This window comes from Myxine glutinosa, chromosome 9 (assembly GCF_964187855.1).
Source record: "Myxine glutinosa chromosome 9, kmMyxGlut1.1, whole genome shotgun sequence".
Lineage (NCBI taxonomy): Eukaryota > Metazoa > Chordata > Myxini > Myxiniformes > Myxinidae > Myxine > Myxine glutinosa.
The window spans coordinates 29,784,660-29,811,402 of NC_136269.1; the positions used below are offsets into that span (position 1 = coordinate 29,784,660).

At 45.3% G+C, this 26,743-nt stretch overlaps 1 protein-coding gene across 4 annotated transcripts in view; it reads left to right on the top strand.

Annotated features, from left to right (window-relative positions):
- SERTAD2 (SERTA domain containing 2) overlaps window positions 1-26,743 on the top strand; it is a 55,145-nt gene that overhangs the window by 22,841 nt on the left and 5,561 nt on the right. Inside the window, exons 2-3 of one of the 4 annotated variants that reach the window (XM_068129368.2) lie at window positions 1,370-1,616; window positions 7,541-7,687. The exons of 1 other annotated variant lie outside the window; for it this stretch is intronic. In XM_068129368.2, coding sequence (XP_067985469.1) covers window positions 7,677-7,687 — 11 coding nt within the window. In that variant the 5' untranslated portion in view covers window positions 1,370-1,616; window positions 7,541-7,676. The remainder of the gene's footprint in view (window positions 1-1,369; window positions 1,617-7,540; window positions 7,688-26,743) is intronic. 2 more of the 4 variants (XM_068129372.2, XM_068129370.2) reach the window with 2 other exon arrangements.

Genomic DNA, 26,743 nt, shown 5'->3' on the forward strand with positions numbered 1-26,743 from the left:
AGGTACGAGGAGCTAAGAAATGAAATGAAGAGAACTTTTTGACTGGAGAAATGTACCTCACTCACGGCAGTAATAGTCAGAGCGATTGGAATGATAAAATACTATTTTGTACACTATTTCGAACAGACCTCTGGAATTCCCACAACAAACGATACACAACTGGAAGCTGTCTGTAGTTCGGCAATACCTCTTGGAACAAAGATTTATTTGACTAGTGAGGTACCTGTGCTACGCTACGCTATGCTACGCACGGGTGGGAGGCCAGAGGCAAACAGACAATGCAGAAACGGCGAATGCTAAAGCATGAAACCAATAAATTCCACATTCCTGTAGCACCTTCAGTCGCACGTCAGACATGGACAGCAAGTTCGTGAAGGACTTCCATGAAAAACGTTGCCGTAATCTGTCCACCTCTGCATTCGCGGCAGGTTCATAATTCATTTGTAGAATTTCAATAAAAGCCACATCACTGTTCATATTAGTAAATATTATTCCATCGTGTTTGGAAAAACTGGAAAAATTGGAAAAACAATACAGCCTATTTTACTCCAGGGGTCCCAGGATTACCCACCAAAAATATCGTTGCGATCGGTTCAGCCGTTTTTGCGGTACCTGGGAACGGACAGACGGACATTTGATGAATTATAGTAAGATGTTGAATACTAGAAATTGCTTTTACGCACAAGCTTGGGGGGAGAGAAAATCAAAACCTTATTTTCAAAATGCAACCATAAAAAGGAAAATACATTTTTGAACTTGCCGTGGGCTCTGGAAGGTCCTGATACACCTCTTTGGATGTCCTCCGAAGGAGATTGCAACCACACAACTGAGAAACACAATGAGACTTCCTGTTGGAGGACCTTCTTTCACAAGTGGAGTCAATGACTACTTTGAGCCGTATCTGAACATGTACTCCAGGAATTACGATGACTATCCTTGGTTGTAACATTCTTTATGCCGAACAGTGCGCTCTGCGATGCAGTGTTGCTTCCTGTGACATTCCCTATTAATCAACCCAAGAACTGACAGCTTGGAAGCAAACATGCTACCATCTGGTCTTTCAGTGCAGCTAAGTGTTGAAGTCATCTTTATCTAACCACAGGCAGTCGGTTTTGGATTTGACCTTTTTTGAACAGGCACGATCGTTTTTAAGATATAGTCTGGTTTTCTGTCACGTTGGCATTTTGTTGCTGTGATCTCTATAATAATTTGTGTCGCTGTCGTTAAGCAGCATTTTGTGGGTAGTTTGATTTGGTTGGTATATCGGAGCGCATTCCTTCCGATGTTCTTCCTCACGTGTTGTATCTTGGCTGCCTCTTCTTCCGTCCCCATCGTCCACTGCCTTCTTTCCCTATTCATTTGCAAACAGCTGCGTAAAGACAGGGCAGCCGCAGGGCTAGAGGGAGGTGTGGGGATTGAGGCGTGACATAGCGGGCCACGTTTGCCTGGGTCCTGCGCCGTGCCTCTGCTGCCTTTGTGTCATACGTTGCCTCGTCCGGCCGCACAGCCCATGCCATTGATCGCAAACGCGACGCCTTCGAGTTTCACGTCTGAGCTATCCGACCTCACGGCCACCACACAGATGCACATCGCCGACTCGTGCTCGGCCCGAGCCCGTAAGTGCCAAACTTGCGCTGCCGGTCTGCCTGTAATCTCGTCCATTTGCTCGTTTGAATCTTAAGTGCTATTCTTTGATGCCCAGACCCATTGTGCCATCTGTTGTTGACGGAACTTTGCTTTTAAAAATGAATCCAGCTGTGTGTGAAGCATCTAAGACGCTTGTGAAGATGCTGGTACTCAACACCCTGTTCTTCACCAACTAGTATCTTTACTCGGTCACATTTTGATCCGTTTGCGAATAGTCTTGTGTGACCATTTTGGGGATTCTCCTCTTTCTGTACATGCTGCTTCCGATTGAACTGGAAAACATTTTCCTGCTCACTTTTATCATCTTTATCTTTATTGGTTTATTAAAAAGGAAGCAAAGGTCTCGCTTGTTTCTTTAATTCAATCTCATCTTTCAAGTATGCTGGCAATCACTATCCTCTTGCGCTCACCCATGCATTATCCACAATCTCCTCTACACACTGTGTGTGTGTGTGTGTGTGTGTGTGTGTGTGTGTGTGTGTGTGTGTGTGTGTGTGTGTGTGTGTGTGTGTGTGTGTGTGTGTGTGTGTGTGTGTGTGTTCGTTCTACTATAGAAAAATAAATGCTCTATGTATATCATGTCTTGAGCCTGGTGTTGGGCTAGCGGTTAGGGTGCCGGCTTAGGATCCTAGGATCCTGGGTTCGAATCCCGGTCGATCGCTGAATTAACGCCAGGGGGGGTTGACTCAGCCTGTCATCCCTCCGAGGTCGGCTAATTGAGTACCAGTTCACTGGTAATTCCCTGTTTGTCGTAAAAAGGCGACTAACAGGGTTGGCGGCAGGAAGGGCATCCGGCCGAAAAACATTGCTTCAAAAAGGGGACCAAAAAAACAACAACAACCACGGTGCCCGAAAAAGGCCAACCCCCGCTTGCGGGGAAAAATGGCCTCTAAAGGTGGTTTTTATATCATGTCTTACAAGCCTCAGAGGTTTATAATATTATCTCTGTATGAAAACCTTGTGTAATCAAAAACTACTTGTAGGCCAACTTGCTTACGTGCTCCATATTTTATGCGCTCCTAAACCATTGGATGGAATGAGTCGAAAGGTGCTGGTTGTACTTGGGGTGTGTATAGGAACGTTCTACTAAGTTAGAATGGCCACCTCCAATTTAGATTTTTACTTTTCTTTTAAAGTTGGGAATTGTCATTCCTACTAATGCACGCCTGCACCGTTGGACAGAATAAGTTGAAAACTACGGTAGATGTTATCGTGAAAAAATAAATCGCTCCAAGAAGTTGTACGAATCGTTCTAACATATGCCAATTCTCTGTTATATTATAATGAAAACTCTAGTCATCACAGATATAGGGGTGGATGCGGTGGAACTTGCTTTGTCTATTTGTTACTTGCGAATACAAGATATTTCAAGTGTATTGGTTGGTCTTGTGCGTTATTCTTGTCTGTCTGTATGTATGTCAATCACCTACAGGTCACAATTTGAAATTGATCTTTACAAAACTTCAACAAATGGTGGAGTTGGTCATAAGAATGAAAATGAATGATCGTTTTTAAGGCCATTTTCCCCGCTAGAGCAGGGGTTAGCCTTGCGGGCCCCATGCCAATCATGGTTCCCTGTTTGGGGCAATGTTTTTATGGCCGGATGCCCTTCCTGGCACTAACCCTTAGTCCTATTCGGTGTACCTATTCTAAACTGGGGTGTACACCGGGTCATAAGGAAGTTATGAATAGGTCATAAGAGGGGAATGGAAGTGTGCCTATTCTATTAATTTTGAGGTCAAAAGGTCAACAACTTAAGGTGGAATTTCTAAAATCCTCAATTTTTGGGATCTAAAATCCTGATTGACCTAAAATGGAAGGGGATTTCCATATCGGGTCAATTAATTCAACTGCCAATTATTTTTGTGGTCAACTTTGGCCAAAAGGTCAACATAGGCCAAAGGTCAACAACCTAGGTTAAGTTTCTAAAATCCTCAATTTTCATCCGATTGACTTGGCATTTGAACAGGATTTGCATATCTGGTCAATTAATTCAACCACCAATTATTTACTTTTGAGGTCTAAAGATGAAAAGGTGAACATAGACCGAATTTCTACAATCGTCAATTTTCTTCTGATTGACTTGGGATTTGAAGAGGATTTGCATGTCAGACCACTGAATTCAACCACAAATTATTTTTTGGGGTCAACATAGGCCAAAGGTCAACAACTTATTTTAGGGATTTCGCAATTATCATGCTATGTACGACATATTTCTTGTTTGTTTGTGGGAAGAAATGCATTCAAACATGGTGGTTGTACTAGAGGTGTGCATGAGAATATAATACCAAGTACGGATGACCACCTCCAACTTACACCCACTCCGTACGGCAGGGGAATTTTTCTCGTGCATTAAGTACTACTAATTGCACAGTGTCATGCATTTCTGGCATGAACCAGGTGCATGGGTGCTCATTCTGTGATGGGAGAGAATATTAGGTTTTTACATGAAAGGTATGGCATGGAAGGCAGTAAGTAGAGTGAATTGATGTGGATGATTGAACAGATTAAGGAGTTAGTTGAAATGAGGGATAGTCGTGGATTTGGCAATGGAATTGTGAGCAAGGCAGAGTGTAAGGATCTGATATATTTATATACTCATGCTTTTTGAAAAAGAAAACAGGAGGATATTGTGTTCTGGCCTATCTGTCTGCCCGTCATGCTCTCTACTAAATGGTTGTGCAGAAATTCACCAAACCTGGTAGTTATGATCACCATGTGGCACGAAGGTGCAAGAGCAGTATTTTCTGGCCATGCCACCCCCGATTTCCCCCGCCCCCTCCCCCTCCTACACCTATACGGGGCAGGGTCAAAAGGTCAAATACCAAAAATTCAATTACAGGCACGTTATTAAACTTATTAAAAATAAAACTACATTAGGCAATCAATATTGGGTGATGCATGACATATGTAATGATTTTTGGATTTGATCCCCGGTTCATACCCCATAGGATGGGGACTTAGGTGTGAAAATCAGTGGTCAAAACGGGGATTTTTTTTTTATATTGGGTCATTCCTGGTTGAACCTTTTGCCATCTTTCAACTTTGCTTTAGATGTGAAGCGTGGGGATTTGCAATGGTTGGCCATAGACTTCACTCTGGTTTGTTTATGCTAAAGGATTATAATGTTCAGTGTTCACATCCATTTTTATTCTTTTTGTAGGGGGAGGTGGGTGGGTTCTGTTGGGTTGACTGGTATGTGGTTTGTTATCTAGATATGGATTATAGACGATGGTGCAATTTGTGATTTTTTTTGTTTGTTTGTTTTGTTTATTAATTGCAAACCTGTTCTTGTATTAACCGAATGTATATGCTGTATATAAAAGGAGCTCAGTCTCTGCTTGCCTACCTACATGTGTCTGTCTGTCTTTCTGTCTGTCCATACTTAAGATCTGGTCTCAAGTGAATATGTCCTATAGGGGATTTATACGTCGTGTGTATGCTCGCCATCAATTCTGATCGCCATATTTTTATCAATTACATCAAGACAACGCTTGCTATGTTCAATACTTTATTTTCAACATTTCCATTTTATTCATACAACAGTAATATATCACCCTATCAAACTATTTCTGGTTATACACCGCCTTTTAAAGCATCACAAAGCCTATTAGGCATAGCTTAGCAGAGCTACAGCCCCCTACATCTCCATAGGATTGTACTGCAGCCAATACCGGGAAGATAATTAAATTCTAAATTTTATAGACCAGTCCACCCAGGAGAAGGAACATCCACGGACATGTGATTTGGGCTTGTTGGCCCTCGTCAGCATGAAACAGAAGCTCCTCCCCGGAAGGAAATTTATTTCTCAATTTTATAGACAAGTCTACCCTCGATTATATATACAGTATTTAATTGGGGTGGTTGGGATAATGCATTTTTAAAATAAAAAGGTGCATCCAACCAAAAAGGTAACTACCTCTACCTTGACAATGTAGTAATAAACCTGCCAGAGCAGATCTGGTCTCAAGTGATGTTTCCCCCTATTCTCAGCAGGCTTCCTTGGGCCAATAGACCATAGATCCCAAGCCTCAGCACGTTTGCTTTTATTCCCATGGCAACGATTCATTTCTGGTCATGTGCTGGTATATGGGGTCATTTGAGTTTGTTTTTTTTATTGTGCTGAACCAAAATTAAGTATTATTTCGCATACTAAGTACTATGTCCAGTTTGCCAAGATCTGATGTTTTTTATGTACAAAAAATAGGCTCGTGGAATACGCACAGGAATACCTCACTTAACGCTGCCCCGTAGAACGCTAATTTGTAATAGCGCTCTTTGTTCTGGAGAAAATTTTTATGAAAAAAAAATTGAAGAAGAAAATAAGGAAAATCCATAGCACCCTGCTCTCCGAGTGAACGCACCCACTGCCATTGTGTTTACTACATGCACACACTTTGAGCCATTCAGCACTATACACTCCACCTTCGTTTTGCAGCAGGTTGGGCTTCCTCCCAGCTCATCTCCCACCACTGCAGAGTAGGAGCGATGGCATATATTATTTTATTGATGTTTTTTTCACATTCACTTATGCCACCCAAGGTGGGTGGAGGTTATGTTTTCACCCCTGTATGTTTTTCTGTTTGTCTGTGAACACGATGTCTCAAAAGGTTGTCGACGAATTCGGCTGAAATTTAGTGGAGAGGTTATGTGTGTGATAAGGATGAATTGATTTTATTTTGGTGAAGATGCAGATTCGGATCTGACTACTAGGAATTTAAAAGTGATTCTTCACCATTGAGAGATGGGGCCAAAAACTATAAACAGCACGATACTTCAAAAAGTTGTGGACAAGACCACGAGTTATGACAAAGCGAGGTGGATGAGTTGGGTAGATGACAAGAACACGAGATTAGATTTTGGTTCAGGTTCAGATGCAGATCTACCGAGTGCCATTCTAGTTTGTGTTTTTAATACTTAACATGTTAATACTGATGTTATTGTATAAAAAATTTTTTTAAACCTCTGCCACCAAAGGTGGATGGAGGTTATGTTTTGACACCTGTCTGTTTGTTTGTTTGTGAACAGAATATCTCAAAAAGTTGTGGACGGATTCGGACGAAATTTGGCAGAGATGTAGCGCATGTCACAAGGACGAAATGATTAGATTTTGGTGAAGATCCGGATTCGGATCCGGCTACTAGAATTTTTAAAGTGATTCTTCACCACTGGGAGATCGGGCCAAAAACGATACATAGCAGGATAGTTCAAAAAGTTATGGACGGATTTGGACGAAACTTGGTGGACCAGTTGGGTGTCTGACAAGGAAGAATCGATTCGATTTTGGTGAATATCTGAATATGGATTCGGATATGAGAATTATTTAATTTTTTAAGTGATTCTTCACCTTTGAGTGATATGGCCAACCAGGCAGAGGTATGCTCTATACTGGGTGCCGTTCTAGTTTTATTTATGAAATCATATGTTTACCATCTATTATTTGCACAATTACTGATACCCCCAATGAAGCCCTCATATACTGCTCAGACGTAAGAAATAATGGCGAACGCCTCTCCATATAAACAATTATATAATGGCCCCTTTTAGCGCATTTGGCACTCTTTTCCAGGAACGCATCTTGAGCGCCAAGCGATGTATTGCTGTAGAACACAACATAACTTGTAGAACACAGTTGGGAAACACCAATAGCTTGGTAGAGGGACACTTGAAGGAATAATATTTATTTCTTATATTTGTAGAGTTGGTCCCCATTCTACATCGCTATAATAAAGTGTGGAGTGGGGTGGTGGGTGGGTGGGTGCATGTACAAGGGATAATGTTGTGTCCCTGGGCTGTCCCTGGAATGTGGAGATAACACAAGCTTGGTGGTCCAAGTGGTCACCTTCTGTGTCTGGCTTTCCTTGTGTTTAATTGCTTTTGTTGTTTTGTGCAGGGATTCCTCGAAATGCTCTGAACGCAAGATAGACACCATCCATCCATTCGTGTCTTCTGATCATTTCCCAGAATTCTGAAGTGGAAAACGCAGACATAAGAGCAATCAATGGGTTTGTTGCTGTAAAGGAACCGAGATGCCACTTGGGTAAAATGAAAATGCATGCAGCTCAAAGTGCAGCACGGATTTAATTGAGTGAGGAAGCAGTTTATCTTGTGCAGGAACAAAAATCAACAAAATTGATATGTCATTAACAATAAAGCCGTTGATGTTCATCTTTCCCAAGAGCTGGATGACCATGAACGAAATGAAGCCAGAAATCCCTCATCGTGCGCGAGCCTAACAATAGTAATTGGAAGCCTGATATTGATGTGTTCTCCCCGTATGTTAAGCACTAATATTAACAAATCTAATGATCTGCTCTCGCAAACAATTGGCATAAGAAGCCATTTTGTTATGTACAGGGTGGGGAGCAACTCGGGCACCTTTGTGATTTAATGTTTATCTTTTGCTGTTTCACCTTAAAACAGTCAATTGCAACAAAGGTTAAAACTGTTTGGCATTGTGACCATTGATCAGCTACTTGATCTCTATCGCATTTGATGCTTGAACATCCATTGGCACGTCGACAAGGATCTTGGTACTCTTGGTCGGATTTTCTCCTTCGGGTCCTCTTTCCTTTATTTTCACCTGCAGATCTTTCTGGGACGGTCGGTTCTGCACACTGCCCAGTTTCTCCGAACCACCTGATCAATTTTATACCTCTTGCTCGTTGAATGGCGTTCTTCTCTAAGTGGTCATTGTTAATGGGTTGGCAATGGAATGGTGTACTGTGCCTGCCTGTGCTTGTCGTACATGAAAGCCACCTGTGCACCTTGTCATTCTCCCTTAGTTTGGCACTTAACATTCATTTGGAAATTGTAAAACCAAAGTTTATACACGACAAACAGGAAACCATTATGGTGCTTAGCTTTTTCTGCATCCTCTATAATCCTCATACAAAATGGTGTAATTTTGACATCCTGTCCTGTCCTGTACACACACACACACACTTCTTGCTCTTCCCCATACAGTCCACATGATATTCCCCAACGGCCAACACCCATACCATCCTTACTTTTTATTTTGTCTCTTCCTCAACTTCCATTCTCTCAATATCGACCACTTTCCCCCTTCCCCTCCCCCCACTCCATATTTTGTGTATGTAATAAATAGATTTGTCTGGGTTGGAATCTTGCTATAAAATATATAACAAACAAACTTCTTGTAGCAAAGATATTCTCCGATAAAATTTCCTCCTATAAAAAGCAGTGCCATGCGTCAGTGTAGTCCATCGGAAGGACATTAAGCTTGAAGGACCAGTCCGCCAACTATGGTCAATGGACATTAAAGATCCCACGTTGTATTTCGTGAAGAGCTGTTGTCTTGGTTGGAGTGATCCGTCAAGGACGGATCACATCTCCAGTTGATATGTTTGTATCTCTCATGGGTTTTTGAAGCACAACGTGGGAGGAACATTGGCAATCGTCTAAGAGGTCACGAAGAGTCGTCGAGTTGTTGCCGGCATCCCGAACAAAATTCCAGATTCCCGTACGTAAGGCCTGGTTGTTTAAGCATGTGATCTAGGGGACCACGTCTTATCATCGTGTAAACTTGCCCCCTCCCTCACCCACCGAAGTCTTGTTCCAAAAGGAGGAGGGTGGTGTACTACAGTGGTCACCAAGGCCGGCCCTATTGTGATCTTCAGTGCATCTGCCTGAAAATGTTTGGCAGCCACTGCAGATTGTGTGGAAAATTACATTCTTTACATACTGCTAACTGTGCAATTTTTTTTTTCTTTTTTCTGTTCCCCCTTACTGTACAAAGTAAATGTCGCATGTTATTGCAAAATCCAAACTGTTTGCCAAGGATCCAAAAACAAACAATTGTCCTGTTGCCTGGAATGTGACGTGTGCTTTTGTCGAAACTTTTTCTTTTCAACGTGTTTTCACCGAATGACTGTAACCGTCGCGGTACGGCATCGCAGAAGCATGTGAAAAATGCAACTCTTTTCCAAGTTTCTGTACGTTTTACTGCTGCTTTTATGGTGATCCCACAAGAATATTTTTGCACTTCATGTTGTGACGATTTTAGAATGAGAAAAAATATAAGTGGTCGTCTATACGGTTGTTGTTTGGTTTACTTGAGAAGCTAATTTGTTATGAGGATAGAACTGAACATGTCTGAACTCGTTTTTACGCTTTATTAAAGAGATTCTAGTTGTGAATCGGGTTTAGATACGTACTGATTTAGCATATTGCATTTGAGATTGCCTCTTTGACTCGCAGTTAAATCAACTTTTGGGTTATTTTTCTTTGTCATTGAGCAGATGACAATGGATGGTAGCATCACATGTTAGAAGTGTGTTTGAGGTCAAAACCGACATAATACAGATGGGTAGTTATCATGCATGCAAAGTTACAAATTGCCTCATAGAGGATAGGTGTGTGTGTGTGTGTGTGTGTGTGTGTGTGTGTGTGTGTGTGTGTGTGTGTGTGTGTGTGTGTGTGTGTGTGTGTGTGTGTGTGTGTGTGTGTGTGGTGGTGGTGGTGGTGGTGGTGGTGGTAGTGTATGGGATGTTGTAAAATTAACATCATTTACAACAATCCTTTAAATTATTTAAGTTTAGGAACAACCGATACTGTACAATTAATTTGTGTGTGTGAATGAAAGAGAGGGATAGAATTGAAAGGAACAGAAATGAAAAAACGAGATGTGTGTGTGTGTGTATATATATATATATATATATATATATATATATATTGTTGCGGATTCGGGGGTCGGCGCTCCCCTTATCAAGGGGGGGTTAATCCCCTTGTCTTTTAAGCTGGCCGTCCCCCAATCCTGGAAATTATGACGTCACTTCTGGTCGGTGGTAAGTAGGGTTGTAAGCCCAATTAGTCTTATTACCTAAGTACTACCACCGGCCGTAAAGCGAGGAGATAACTCCCACCGGAGCCGCAGTGTTAATGGATACGCCGAGCGAAGCGAGCCGCGACTCGGGCCGTTAACAAATACTAAACCCAATTCTAAGCGGTTCCGAAATCGTGCCACAGGTACTCAATTGAAAGAAAAGACGGAGGCGATCGGATTAGGGAAAAACCAAGAAAGAACAGGTGAATTTATTAACAACCAAGAAGAAGAAGAAGAGGAAAGGGAAAGAATGTACAAGAAGAAGAAGAGCAAAAGGACACAGGGCAATCTTAACTATACAGTCTTACTTACAACCCCGGACAAACAGACAGACACACGGGATGGTAGTGGTAGGGGAGGAAGGTCCAGGCAGATGGTCCAGGCGATGGGATGCGGTCCAGGCTCCGGGTCCGCGGGCGAAGAACGGCAGGCAGCTTCGGGTGTCGTTGGCGCACGACCAGACCTTACATATGCGAGGGGCTGGGATGCTGCGTGCGTATAGCGTGCCGAACGCTCTCTCTCTCTCTCCCGATCAATCAAGGCCCGTATCAAACGGCAGTTCGTATCAAACGATGGTTCCAAGCGATCCTCTGCACAGTGTTCTTATCATCCGCCGTCTCCGCGCTATTCTCTCAATAGCAACGGTCCCCTGCGCAGTTCTTGATATTCGAGCTCTCCCCGCGCAGTCCCTGCGCTTGCGCTTATATAACGCGCTTTGAAATCGATGCGCGCTTCATAGAGACATGCCCACCAATGAGCTCACCTCAGCCCTGGTTGGATAGCGAGGGCACACCGGCTCCGCCCCTGACGGCTCGTTGACAGGGCCTCGCCTTGTTCTTGGCGCTCCGCCCCCTTTTTCTCCAAGCTTGACCGCATGCGTAATGGCGTTTGGAGCGAGGCAGCGAACGCTGCTGGGCGAGCAGAGGCGCGTAACCCAATTTGGAGAGAGAGACTGGCAAAATGGACGGAATGGGGCCTATCTTATTTAATTAATGCAACGCAGATTCAACTATTGGGAACACAGCCTTATCTGAAACACATACTAAGGAACTAACTGACAGTCCTATGGTGTCCTACATGTTGCATATGGCCTAACTATGGGTGCGACCTTTGACCTTTTAAATGATGGAATATTTACAAGAAGTGATTATTTATTTACAAAGTGAGGGGCTCTCAAAACCGCAACTATATATATATATATATATATATATATATATATATATATATATTGTTGCGAATATGGAATTTGGCCTCCATATCCGCTTGTAAATATTCCCCTATTTTCCCCAATACTCCCCAACTATCCCCAATCCCCCATTCCCTAGTCCCATTGTCTGTAAACAACAATCAGTAGAGCCGACCTTCCCCTTATTCCCCCATTAAATGTCGTGCCCAGGTCCACCGCACCACACGTAGACAACTTTCGGACATCTTGCTAGTTATTCTTAGTCTATGTCAGTTAAGGCCTCGTTTCCATTAATTATGACTCTTCGTTGCACCAGAATGTGATTATATGGCATCAGTAGTGAGTTTAGGACCTTTCCCATACCTCCTTCCATCTTCTTCCCCAACAATTACAACAACAACAGAGGAGATGGCGGCGGCGCGGGGGAGGATGCGTCCTCACACCGGCTCGGCGCTCCACGGGGTTACCAGAGGGGCTGGCTGTCAGCTCCTCGTCAAGGGCGGAGCCTGGTAACCCCCCCGCACCCAATCAGAAGGGCGGACCGATTCCATCTGGGGCGGAGCTAACGAGCCGAGGGCGTGTCACTCCCCGCCGGATATACGTGGCGACTTAGCGGACGTGAGGAGAGATGCGCCCCCAGCTGGAGAAAGAGGTACCTGCGAGCGCTGAGTCAGATGCGCCCCGCCTGAGAAAGAACGTTGCCTGCGATCGCTGAGAGAGAAAGACCCGCCTGAGAAAGAACGTCCCCTCCGAGCGCTGTGACCTCCCCGCATCTTTGGACCGGACTGTACCCTGCTTTGAGCCAAGAGTGCACCTTGAGCCATCGATACCCGCTTTCCTGCCATCAACCCCCGTGTGAGTCAGCCTTGTCCCGTTTACCTGTCGTCTGTCCGGGGTTAAGATAAGCCTGTGTCTAAGTGCCCATCTTTTCTGTGCTTTACCTCTAGCCCCTGTAATCTAACCTTTTCCGTACGAATATAATTGAGAATCGAAACATTAGTGTCTGTCATTATAATCCCGCCGTGTGTCTTCTTTTTCCTTATTGATCCAGCGTAGCGCGGCTCCGTCAACGTTCGAGTACAATCGGGTAATTTGTGCGGACACGACGGCCATTCCGCTCGGCCCACCTTAACATCAAAGTCGTGTCTGTAACAATATATATATATATATATATATTTTTTTTTTCAACGAACATAACAGCGTGACGAGCACTGTCCCGATCTCCTGTGGACCGAAGTCCTAGACCAAAGCGTCACCTCCGACCCAAAGGGTCTTCCGGAGGCCTCAGCCCGGCCACTCTGTCAACAGACAGAGATTTATTCATTGGTCCCCATTGGCTAAACATCAAGCAGAGCCGCCAATCCATCCCGGGCTATATATATATATATATATATATTGTTACGGACGCGGTTAAAGATGTTATTTTGACCGAGCGGTGGTGTAACCGCGACCGAACAGTTATTCCCCGATTTACCCCAAACTTTGGCTGGATCGCGCCACCGCTATTCAATCGGGAAAACTCTAAAGCGACCGAATACAAAGAGGAAAAAGGAATAAGACGAGAAGACGTACAGAAGAGTAATTGGATTTATTATTTACACATATAATCAAGAAGAAAGCAGTCACGTTTATTTACAGACGAGATTAGATACACAGTGCAACGCTAGCTTACCTACAGTCTTAATTAACCCAGGGACAGAACAAACAAAAGACAGACTCACGCGGGGAATGCTGACAGGAATCGCAGGAGGTGGATGGCTGGAGGTGAACGCTTGGTGGAGCCAACGCAGAGCTTGGTGGAGCCTTGGTGGAGGTGAACGCTTGGTGGAGCCAACGCGGAGCTTGGTGGAGCCTTGGTGGAGGTGAACGCTTGGTGGAGCCAACGCCGCTGGTGGGGGGTTGGTGTGACGGGTTCTCTCTCCTTCCCTCACAAGCTTCAGGACTCTTTCTCTCTCTTTCTTAGTCCCACCCAGTCCAACAACTTCCTCTCTTGCTTAGTCCAACTCAAGACCTTCCTGTCTTCTGATCTCCTCCCTCCTCGACTCTCTCCGGGGGCCTCTGCCTCGGGTTATATAAGCCCCACCCTTGACCCTTTGCGAACCTCCCCAAAACGTTCTCTCTCCGCCCTCTAAAGCCAACCCCTCGTTGTGGGTTGGTCGGCAAGGGCTGGTTCACTCCTCCCCTCTATGACGAGGTGTGGACCCGCCTTTCTTCCCCAACCCTGCCTCGTGGTCAATGGCGGATGAAGGGAAAACCGCCCAAAATGCAGTTGGCAATTGGAAGGGAGGTAATTGGCAATGGCACTCGAGGCCTGGCAAAGACGAAAGGGGAAATGGAAGTTTTGGGAGTGGGAATGAAGGGAATCTATCTCTTTCACTGGTGCAATGGAGTATTTATATTAATGGGAGACACAGCCTTATCCTAAAACACAGAATAAGATATAACTATCGAACAGGGGTATTCTATTATTGGCTGACGTGTATGCTTGTGGACTAATTATGGGACGCCCTTTTGACCTTTACACAGCTCCGGAGGCAGGAGGCGCAGAATAACCAATAATAATAATAATAAAGCACACAATCAAAAACAACAGTCCTCATATCCGCAACACTGCACCCTCCTCCTCTTAGGCACGTCCCGGGCCTACAACTTTTATTTAGTGTGACACGTAGGTGTAGTTCCCTCTACTTTTAACCTGACCCTGAGTGCGACAGTTTTTAAAACATAAATAAATGTGTCCCGCTGCTCCATTGCACCCTGCCTAACAGACTTGCGCCCACAGTTAACCGAATTGCGGAATGGTCTTCAAACTACACACTGACGGTGGGGAGCATTATTTACAATGACTCTGCTTTTATTTACAAAACTAACCCAGGACCTGTAATTGTTCTTTCTGGGGGGGAGACAGTCTGCTCTGCATCAATGCACCATTAAAGCACCCAAAAACGCACCAATACACACCCAAGCACCAATCGGTGCAGTCACCATTGTTCAAGAAAATAAAACCAACAACCCCTAACCCTGCAGGTGATCTCTTGCTCTTCGGCTCCCTCTGCTGGCTATTATTATGTCTTCCAGTTGTTGTCATTCTCTCTCATTTTCTTACTGGCGGCCTATTTGCAATAAAGTGTGCCCAACGTGTCCATTTTATTTTCTTTATTTATGGCCCACAGGGCCGACTACGTGTGGTTCACCTGTGGGGCATCGGTGCCCTGTGGCCAAGGTCCGCCAGCAAGATTTCGGGCCCTCATGGCCGGTTCCAGCAGAGGGGCCATGCCCCAACCCATGGGGTCCATCAGTGGTGCTCGGCCACAGGCATGTGGTCCATAATGTGGTGCATCGATGCAGACAGCTGGTTCTGAGAGTGCCGGGCGCACAATGGCCGACTCACGCACGCTCCCCTCGGCGCCCAATGGCGCACAGGTCATGTGGGAGACAAAAGAGACAAATGAGCGAGGGGTAAGGTCACAAGGGTACACATCAATAAGGCAATGCAAGGCGAAATGCGTACGGAGAGCGAAGTGAGAAAGCTCGTCCCTACCGTACGTCACCCCCCTGTCACCTACACTACCCTTGCCCTTACTCCATATGTACAAAATCTACACATTACCAATCCGTCGCTACTGTCACGTCTCCCCATATTTCCTCTATACCAAATTCGTCACCACAATCCCTCTAACCAAAATTTGCCATCACCCAATTCATCATCAATCCTCATAAGGAGGAAGAGATGGAACATCAAGCACAATGTCACACCCACGTCATGATGCGTCTCACATTCCAAACATTTGCACAGTAAAAAATAATCAAAACATGGCATGGTGTGGAGTACCTGTCACCTCAGGTGAGTGGATGCAGATGGTGCGAGGAGACTTCCTAATCCTAACTATCCTCTAAATGACATTAACACACTTTACACTACCCGGGGTCTCTCCCTGCCAATCCATTGGCCAACTTACACTATGGGTTCTAAAAACCAAATTCCCATTGACCAAACTGTGGTGCTTCTCAATTTGGGGTCTCACTCCCCCGATTCATCTCCCGGTGCCCTTGCACAATTTCTGGGCTGAGACGTGTAGCTCTCCCAGCAGGTCTACCCACCTGCACACCTCCACCACTGCAGTTGCCTCCCGAGCTTACCTGCTCCTCACCCTAACCTATCTAACTGGGGAAGGCCCCTCCTGGCTCTGTCACCCCTTGGTGCCCTCTGGCACTGGGCTACCCGGGTCCGTCCTCTGGATCCACGGGCCCCATCCACAACAACTACTACCGGCTCCCAGAGCCCACCTGCGGCCTCACCTGGCCGACATCCTCACAGTGGTGGAGTGCCCAAACCAACTACACACACTAACAGGCTACACGCCCAGCTATTTCCACAACACTAATGCACCCATCCAATCACCATTCTTCCACCCACACCACAGATGCCAATATCCAACCACAATTTACCTGTACCCTCTACCTAACACTTACACTACCCGCCCCGGGTATTCGTGATGGGGGTCCACTCTTCCCCCATTCACACCTTCGCACCATCCACTCCACTCCATTGTTTCCACCATGCTCACTCCACGACCATCCATTCCATTACTCCAGATATTCCACACTACCATTTATTCCACACAACCATTCTCCATACCTGTTGTTGCACACCTGTGCACTCACACCTGGTGCCACCTGCACCCTCCTCCTCTTCCTGGACCATTTGGTCAGCACAATACACAATCACCTTCACTCACTCATGCACTGCTCCACACACCTGTCCAGTTGCACACCTGTGCAATCTCACCTGTTCAATCCTCAAACACACGGCATCATCTCATCTAACTACTCCCCTCTGAGACTTGCGCTTCCCAGTCGTCCCTTTAAACTATTGCGCTCCCACGTCATTATCATCCACTCTAATCTACCTGCGTCCCCACTACAGGTATCCTTGTCACTAACTAATCTTAACGTTACCTAATGTCATCTTCTAGGGCCCTACACACAATATCCTAACCCACCCGGGCTAGTTTTCACTGCCATCAACCCCATAAGCTAGTGCTCCTTTGCCCCCCCCCCCCCCCCCCCGCTGTGAGGGATGACAGAGTTGCCATCCCACCACATCGGGGAGGTCCCACTATCAATTTTGCACACCAAATCCAACAAATCAAAAATTTGCCAATCATCTGCCAATCACTGTACCATTACCAATCACTCTACCAATCCTATTCATTTTTCTAATTTTGGGTCCAAAACACTAACCTCATCACCCGTCTACTTATTAGATCCTCTCGGTGCGCCAATTCACGTCTACAGCCCGGCTTCGTACAGCCGAGCAATGAATGCGGGTTCTTTGGTACCGGCGGTTGGATGCGTCCGACATTCGGTGCAGGGAAGGAGGCTTACCCGTGCCGAGATCCCACGCACCACCTCGGCGCGGAGCCATCCAATTGCCCGATCTCGACCTGCCGGAACGTCTCAATAAAAAGTGGTCGCCATGACGACCCTTCCTATCGGGCTGCCCGCTCCGCCTAGTGGAGCACGGACGCGGCCGTTCCAAGCGAGGCCCAGCGTGGATCGCGTACGGCGGTCCTTTCGAACCCGCCGTGGCTCGGATCCCCGCTGGTTCTCGCGGCACGCGAAGCCCGGCACGCACCGAGGGCCCGATTCGGCTATAAGTCGCTCTAACCGCTAACCCGGTTACCGTCGATGCCTCACCTGCATGCTTACACCCAGCAGCCCGTTCCTTGCTCATACATCCAGCTGTTCCCATGCTCCTCGTCCTTGCACCCTCTCTGACACACCCAGGTACACTCATTCCACTCACAGACTTGGTCACACACCTGACCACCTCACACCTTTGCACACACTCGTTGCTCGCACACCTCACCAACACACCTCTTCGCGCCCCCTTCTCGGTCACCTCCTCTGTGACTATCACAGGTGTGCTCTCACTCGCACACCCAACCACGTGCCTCACGACCAACTCAAGTGTGCATTCCCACACACGCTCTACCATTCCAGGTGTGCGTCCTCGCTCACCTGTCACAACCAACTCACGCTCCGTGTCACTCTCACTACTCTCACCTCCACTCTTGACAACGCACTCACCCTTACTCTCGACAGCGCACTCTTTTCTCATGCACCTGTCCGTTACACACCTTTCTCGCGCATCCTCTTGCGCACACTTTCGTTACTTCCTCCGTAACACTCACCACACCGCGCTTCCATGTGCTCCCTCGCACACGCGCTACGACCGACTCACTCTCGACAGCGCACTCACTCCTTGGCGCGCACTTTTTCCTCACACACCCCAGAGTCGGACATTCTCGCACACCAGACCTGTCGCACACTTCACCAACGGCCTCTCACGAACACCCGGGTCCACATCAACCCCCAAGCCGACTGAAGCTCCCCTCACATCATATACATTTCCGAATATATCGCCACTCACCTTGACACCTCTTCGTGGCACCTCCTCTGCCACCTGCAAACTCTTTATTTGGTTAGTGAGCAGCACATCATGAGTTGAGCACCGACCTTGTACATATTCCATTACTTCCTCCTTTATCTCCCTCTTAGTTTCTGTCCGTCCCTTCTTAATTTCACTCACCTCTTCTTCCACTTCCTCTAATTTTTGCTTCACCTCTTTTATTTCCCGGTGCGTCTCCTCAAGTTCGTCCTCTAAGGCTACCGTGACCGTCTCTATGTGCATCCTCACCTGCCGGTCCTTTGTCTCCATTACTTCTGTCACCTCATCCAACCTCATTGTCAGTCCCTCACGTACCATCTGACATTGCCTCTGTGTCGCTATTGAGTCATTTTTAATTTCTTTTTGTGTCGCCTTTAACCCTCCTAGTACCGCAGTGTTCTTTTGAACCTGCTCCACTAACTCCGTCTGTCCCTCTGTCAGCTGTTCCACCTCCTCCGTCAGATCTTCTATTCCCCCTTGTAACTTTGCCGTCCCATTTCTCACCTCTTTCTCCATACGCTTCTCACCTCGCTTTACCTCCTCGCGTAGCCCCGAAACCTCCTCACTTACACCTCGTCGTATCTCCTCTTTCATCTCCTCCCTCTCTTTTGTAGATGCCACCCTCATCTGTTCCAATTCATCCCTCTGAGCATCCAATTTACTTTCTAACCCGATTTTCACCTCCTCTATCTGGTTCCCCATCTGTTCGATTTCCCGGGCGGATTGCTCCCCTATTTCCCGCAATTTGTCTTCCATCCTATTTTCTAACCCCATTAACCCATTTTTCACCCCTCTAACCCATTGTCTAACCCCTCAAATTTAGCTTCTAGCCGTTCCCCCATTTCTCCCATTTTGCCCCTCATTTGCTCACTCTGAGCATCCATCCGGTTCCCCATTTGTCCCATAAGGGCCCCCATCATTCTGTTTTCCATTTTCTCACTATCAGCCCTCCTTCTGTCTTCCATTTTTTCACTATTAACCCTTATTCTGTTTTCCATTTGTTCCATAATGTCGTTTTTTTTCTGCATTTCCACCATGAATAGGGCCATGAAGGCTTGTATTTGGGCCGCGCTCATTGGTTCCGCGGCCGTGGCCCCCTCAACCACGTGCGTGAGAGCGCCATTTTGTGCGTCTGATACCCCCTCAACCACATTGCCAATGTTCTCCTCTACTTCGTCCCTCTGATCCTGGGTTACTCCTAACCCCTCCTCTAGCTCACCCACCGGCATCCGATCGCCTTGACCAGCCATGGCGCGATTTCAAAATTCGGGTTTTTGTAAAACAACACAAATTTCCAGCAGCTTGTAATTTTGAGCGCGTTAAGCGCGCTTCGGGTCCGTATTTCACTCCCCGACACCAATTGTTACGGACGCGGTTAAAGATGTTATTTTGACCGAGCGGTGGTGTAACCGCGACCGAACAGTTATTCCCCGACTCTAACACCCGATTTACCCCAAACTTTGGCTGGATCGCGCCACCGCTATTCAATCGGGAAAACTCTAAAGCGACCGAATACAAAGAGGAAAAAGGAATAAGATGAGAAGACGTACAGAAGAGTAATTGGGTTTATTATTTACACATATAATCAAGAAGAAAGCAGTCACGTTTATTTACAGACGAGATTAGATACACAGTGCAACGCTAGCTTACCTACAGTCTTAATTAACCCAGGGACAGAACAAACAAAAGACAGATTCACGCGGGGAATGCTGACAGGAATCGCAGGAGGTGGATGGCTGGAGGTGAACGCTTGGTGGAGCCAACGCGGAGCTTGGTGGAGCCTTGGTGGAGGTGAACGCTTGGTGGAGCCAACGCGGAGCTTGGTGGAGCCTTGGTGGAGGTGAACGCTTGGTGGAGCCAACACGGAGCTTGGTGGAGGTGAACGCTTGGTGGAGCCAACGCCACTGGTGGGGGGTTGGTGTGACGGGTTCTCTCTCCTTCCCTCACAAGCTTCAGGACTCTTTCTCTCTCTTTCTTAGTCCCACCCAGTCCAACAACTTCCTCTCTTGCTTAGTCCAACTCAAGACCTTCCTGTCTTCTGATCTCCTCCCTCCTCGACTCTCTCCGGGGGCCTCTGCCTCGGGTTATATAAGCCCCACCCTTGACCCTTTGCGAACCTCCCCAAAACGTTCTCTCTCCGCCCTCTAAAGCCAACCCCTCGTTGTGGGTTGGTCGGCAAGGGCTGGTTCACTCCTCCCCTCTATGACGAGGTGGGGACCCGCCTTTCTTCCCCAACACTGCCTCGTGGTCAATGGCGGATGAAGGGAAAACCGCCCAAAATGCAGTTGGCAATTGGAAGGGAGGTAATTGGCAATGGCACTCGAGGCCTGGCAAAGACGAAAGGGGAAATGGAAGTTTTGGGAGTGGGAATGAAGGGAATCTATCTCTTTCACTGGTGCAATGGAGTATTTATATTAATGGGAGACACAGCCTTATCCTAAAACACAGAATAAGATATAACTATCGAACAGGGGTATTCTATTATTGGCTGACGTGTATGCTTGTGGACTAATTATGGGACGCCCTTTTGACCTTTACACAGCTCCGGAGGCAGGAGGCGCAGAATAACCAATAATAATAATAATAAAGCACACAATCAAAAAAAACAGTCCTCATATCCGCAACAATATATATATATTTATATATATATATATATATATATATATATATATACACCTCAATATGGGCCTTCATCCTGCACCACTTAATTAAAATGTGTGTGTGTCTGTCCATTGATTTCTGTACAATTCCACACCCCTTGACCAATCTGCACCAAATTTTGCAAATGTTTGGTGGTCAGGGCATGCAAATCAAAAAAAAGAAAATCCTCCCCTCCCCCATAAGTAAATGATCCATATGGATGTGTACATCTGAAAATCATGGGAAAAAACGACACAAGACTGAGGGAAATTGGCCTAAAATAAATAATTGAGGCCATTTGGCCCAACATTGCCGTGGTGCACTCCCGGGTTAATTTTAGCTCCAACTTTGGTTGTTCTATATCGTCCTAAAATAACAATGTACCAACTAAAACAGCACTTGGTAGAGAGCATACCTCCACCAGACTGAACAGTTTGTTTTGTATCCCACCGATAGGCCAGATCTGGATCCGGACCTGAACTGAAATCGAATCGACTTGTTCTTGTCACCAAACCAACTCATCCACCTAGTTTTGCCATAACGCTCCCACAACTTTTTTAAAATATCTTGCTATATATATCATTGTTGGTCTCGTCTCTCAATGGTGACAAATTAATTAAAATTCTTGTATCCGGATTCTGATTTTCTCCAAAATCGAATAAATGTATCCTTGTCACACCCCCAACCTGTTCACCAAATTTCATCCAAATCCATCCATAACATTTTGAGATAACCTGCTCACAGAGACAGACCGTTGCCGGAAGTACTTATCGCTACAGTAGTTTTTGTTCTTTAATTGGGCATGAGTTTACTCATTTTTAAGTTAACATGCCATTTGTTTTAATAAAAAGGCATTTTGAATTTGAAGTCAATAAAATATAGCAAGCAACCGCTAATCATGACGGCGTTCTTGGTAGCATTGTCCGGCGTATGCCCATCTCCCACCTTGGGATTTTTTGTGAGGATGACATGGACCGAGAGGTTTCACTCTTGAGAATGGTTAGCAGAGGCATTGGCTGTCTGTTGTGTTGCTAACGAAAATGTAGAGTAGTTAATTCAACTCAGGTTGGAGAACCTAACGTGCATTTGATATACTAGGGCATGCCCGTACTATATATATATCTAAAATTATATCCCCCCCCTCTATTTACATGAAATGGTTTGGTCCATTCGCAAAGCCAAAGCGAACGGCTTGCGAGTACGGTGACAATCCCCCCCCTCTATTTACATGAAATGGTTTGGTCCAAAGCGAACGGCTTGCGAGTACGGTGACAATCCCCCCCTCTATTTACATGAAATGGTTTGGTCCAAAGCGAACGGCTTGCGGAGTTTGGTAAAGAAATCGCCATAGCTCGGTAACTACTTGTCCGATTAATATGAAACCTTGAAAAGGCACATCCTCGGGTCCCCAGCAATATACCTGGCAAGTTTCAAGTATATCGGACCCGTGGTTGTCGAGAAACAGCGGTCACAGACAAACACACAAACACACAGACACACAGACACACAGAGATTACTGGAATTATAGATAGACTAGGGCATGCCCGTACTATATCTATATCTAAAATTATATCCCCCCCCTCTATTTACATGAAATGGTTTGGTCCAAAGCGAACGGCTTGCGAGTACGGTGACAATCCCCCCCCTCTATTTACATGAAATGGTTTGGTCCAAAGCGAACGGCCTGCGGAGTTTGGTAAAGAAAGAAATCGCCATAGCGTGCCCAAACGCGCAGGAAAGCGAAAGAATCGCAAATTTAAGGAAATGCCCGTACTTCCGTAAGGAAGAGAAAAAAAATGAAAAGGAAAAACATTCCAAACCGCGAGGGAAAACAACACGGCACGTCGACACAACAACGTGTCCTGTGATTGGCCGTACGTGGCTGCCAGTAGCTGCCCCCAAAAAAAAGCTTTCACCGTCCGGCGACTGAATTTTAGGGGAAAAAATAAAACGCTCTTCGCTTAAAACAACGCCCTTCGCTCTGACTGAATTGGGACAATGTTTTTATGTTTTTAATTGAATTACTATCCGTAATGGCGCACGCTCTCACAGGAGCTCCGGAAGGTCGCATATCGCAGGAAAGCGAAAGAATCGCAAATTCGTTTTAATTCGTTTTAAAACATAGTTTAACGCCAACATAGCGCCAACATAGTTTGCCGACGGGAAATAAATGAATACGCTCTCAAATGTGCCATCCGAGGCAGAGTGTGTTCGCCACGTTCGGCACACGTGATAGCTCGCTGCTCTCTGATTGGTTGAATCGTTTTTTGGACATAGCTCGGTAACTACTTCTGCGATTAATTTAAAACCTTGAAAAGGCACATCCTCGGGTCCCCAGCAATATACCTGGCAAGTTTCAAGTATATCGGACCCGTGGTTGTCGAGAAACAGCGGTCACAGACAAACACACACACACACAGACACACACACACACACACACACACACACACACACACACACACACACACACACACACACACACACACACACACACACACACAGAGATTACTGGAATTATATATATATATATATATATATATATATATATATATATATATATATATATATATATATATATATATATATATATATATATATATATATATATATGTATATATGTATAATTGTGTATATATATATATATATATATATATATATATATATATATATATATATATATATATATATATATATATCTGTCTCGGTCTCTACGAGAAGTGAATTCTTGCAGAATTTTTTTTTTCTCACGCTGTGCCTGGATGGGGTTGAGGGTAGAGGAGAGGAGGCTGAAACACGAATCCTATCCAGCTTCCTTCTGATGACTCCAATGCAGGAGAAAAAAAGTGTCAAGTTTAATATGTGGCACGGGTTATTTATTTATTTTGGATAATTTTTCAACTTTATCTCTTTCTCTACCTTCAAGATTTTGTAGCATTTGTTTTTCCTTCCATCAAGAAAAACAAACCTGAATTTTCCTCTTTAGGAAAATGTCATGCTTCAAAGATCAGCCTTGTATAAAAATAGCCTCCTCCGCCTGACTACTAAGGTGTCCATTACTTTTGGGAATTGACTGAAGGAAAATATGTAGAATCTTTCATTTTGACCAGATGCTTGATCATTATGATTCTTTGCTCAAATTTGTTTATTTCCTGTATTCTTTACTACAAAACATGGTTTTATCATCATCATCTCTATAAAGTATGGCACAAGGGTCTGCTCCACAAGCTTCAGTCATATGGTGTATCTGGAATGATGTATTCAATCATATCGGATTTCCTTACAAATCGCAAGATGAAGATGGTACTTGAGGGTCTTCTCCTACTTGTTTCATCAATTCTGGTGTCCCACAGGGCTCTGTCCTTTGTCCCACTCAGTTCCTTGTTTATATCAATGATCTTCCTGTTAATGTTTTGTCTCAGCTAGCCATGTATTCTGATGACTCCTCACTTTGCTGTACGTCTGCTGATTCACTCAACACCACTCGTAAGGAGGTTGGAGTTTCACTGGACAATTTGAAGAATGTTGAATTTGGAGGCACGACTGGCTAGTAACCTGAAATGCAAAGAAAACTAAATTGTTGTCCATATCTCGCTCTAGAATCAGGTCTTTCCCTTCTGTACACATGGGGTCTTCAACCTTAACAGAATAATCTGAGCTTCGGCTTCTAAGTCTGGACATCTCGTCTAACCTCCGTTGGGATAAGTACGTTTCTGGTATTGCTGAGTGCTTCCAAGCGAGTTGGTTGTCTATCGAGCGCAGAGGTAATTACCTCGTGAAGCTGTTCTGTACCTGTGTAAGACGACTATGCGTCCCCTCATGGAGTACTGTTGCCACATTTGGGCTGGAGCACAGGCCTGCCACTTATCTTTATTTGATCGGCCACAGAAACACATTGGTGCAGAGATGGTTGGTTGGCGCGGAGATGGGTTCAACTCTTCAACCACTCTCACCGTAGGTCGATTGCCACTCTTGGTTTGTTCTACAGATATTTTCATGACAAATGTTCTGTTGGACTTTCTAACCTGGTTCCTCCCATACGAGTGTTTGGAAGCAAGACTCAGTTTGCCATCTCCACTCGCCGATACATGATAGCTGATCCCAAGTGCAGAACGAAAGGCTAGGCAGATAGTTTTATCCCTTGTGCTGTTTCGTTCTGGAATTCACTACCTGTAACGTGTTGTTCCCATTATCCTATGATCTACTCAGCTTCAAGAGGAATGTCAATTCCTACTTTCTACGTCTTTGAGGTTTCATTGCATTTTACCTGACTTCTGCTACTTCTGGTGGCTTGGATGTTTTCTTGTTGTTTTTCCCCTTTCTTTTATTTTGTTTTGCTCCATCCTTATTTTTTTATCAAACTTTCTCTGAGCCCCTTGCCTAGAGTGGCGTTATGCCTTGTTTGAGGTGATTTCCATTAGAAACAAGAGAAAAATGACCACAGTGTGGTCACCAGCTGCGACGTGTAGAATCATGAGGATATCCGTTGCAATATGCGCTACCAAATTCGACCAGTCATTAAACTAGCGTCATTAAACTAGCAGTCATTAAACTAGCATTAAACTACCAAAACGCATGCACTAGCGTCTTTTTGTCTTTAAGCTAAATTTATTCTGGTTTCTTCAAACAAATCGCGATTTTAGTCCGCGATGTTCTTACCTCATACCAACGCACGTCCGAGTGTATGCGCATGCGCTATTCAAAAAGGCACTCCAACAACGAGAACAGCAATGCGGTCCTCTCATAGAGCTGCTCGTCGCAGCTTAAAAAAAGGGTACAAAAGATCATGGTTTTGGATGGGGAGTGATCTGATATGGTGGTGAACACCTGGAGGGAAGAATGGGATTAAAAAGTCTCACTCTTGGGTTTCATGATCAGCCAAGATCTTTCTTGGGCAAACCATAATTCAAAGTTGGCCTCCAAAGATGGCCTCTGATTGGGCATCCTCCATCGTACAAAGTCCTTCCTTGACACACGTGAACTATCCAACTACAGGGCCTTCATCCAAAGCTTGATGGAGTACTCCCCACTCTGGACTGGAGCCCCTGCCTCACACCTTGCTCCACTTGACACAGTCGAAACCGAGGAAATCAAGATCATTCGAATCTTCCACGATGAAGCTGAGTCTATGGGCCTATCACTTTCCCATCGCCGACAGGTCAGTGGTCTTTATCTTCACCCACCTCTTGTATTGTCTTGCACCATCTGCTCTTTCCTTCACGACCATCTCAGATCACCTCCCCACCCTCCTCCCAACCATAATATTTTCTGTCCCCATTCACCCCTCCTCTTCCCCCACCATGAAGCCCACTTCCTTCCCACCCCAATCCCCCTGCCCCCCTGTTTCTACTGTTCCTTTTGTTCTGTCATATCCTGATCTTTTCATTGTTATAGCTCTTCCATGAGCCTTGACTTTATATACAAAAAAAAGAGTTGAAAAGACCCTTGCCTTTTTCTCAAGACTGTGTGAGGTAAGGTGTTCTATGAACTCTCTAGTTAACAAATGCTTGATATGTTTTCGTCGTTGATAAATTACAGTCAAAGCTTACAGAACGATGTCATTAAAATAATTAATGGTATCAAATTTGATTGGAAACAGGCCGGTTGTCGTGATATAAAATACTGTTGCTGTGACCACTTCAGTGGTTGTGTAGGCAGTCATTTTATTTTACTATGGTTGGTGTTCAAACAAACAATACGTGCTGTAACTCTCCTTACCTTTCTGTTACAATCAAAATAACACACAACGGCGTCAACAAAAAAACGTATCACTATATCGTTGTCTTCCATCTATTTTGACCGCGCATTGATCTCACTTTACAGTCGGTCTGTTATGACGTCATAACTTGGTGTGTAACAATCTTCTGGCGTCTCATCTTGGAGTTTCTTATTCCTGGGATCCCACTGGTTATCTATCTATAATTCCAGTAATCTCTCTGTGTGTGTGTGTGTGTGTGTGTGTGTGTGTGTGTGT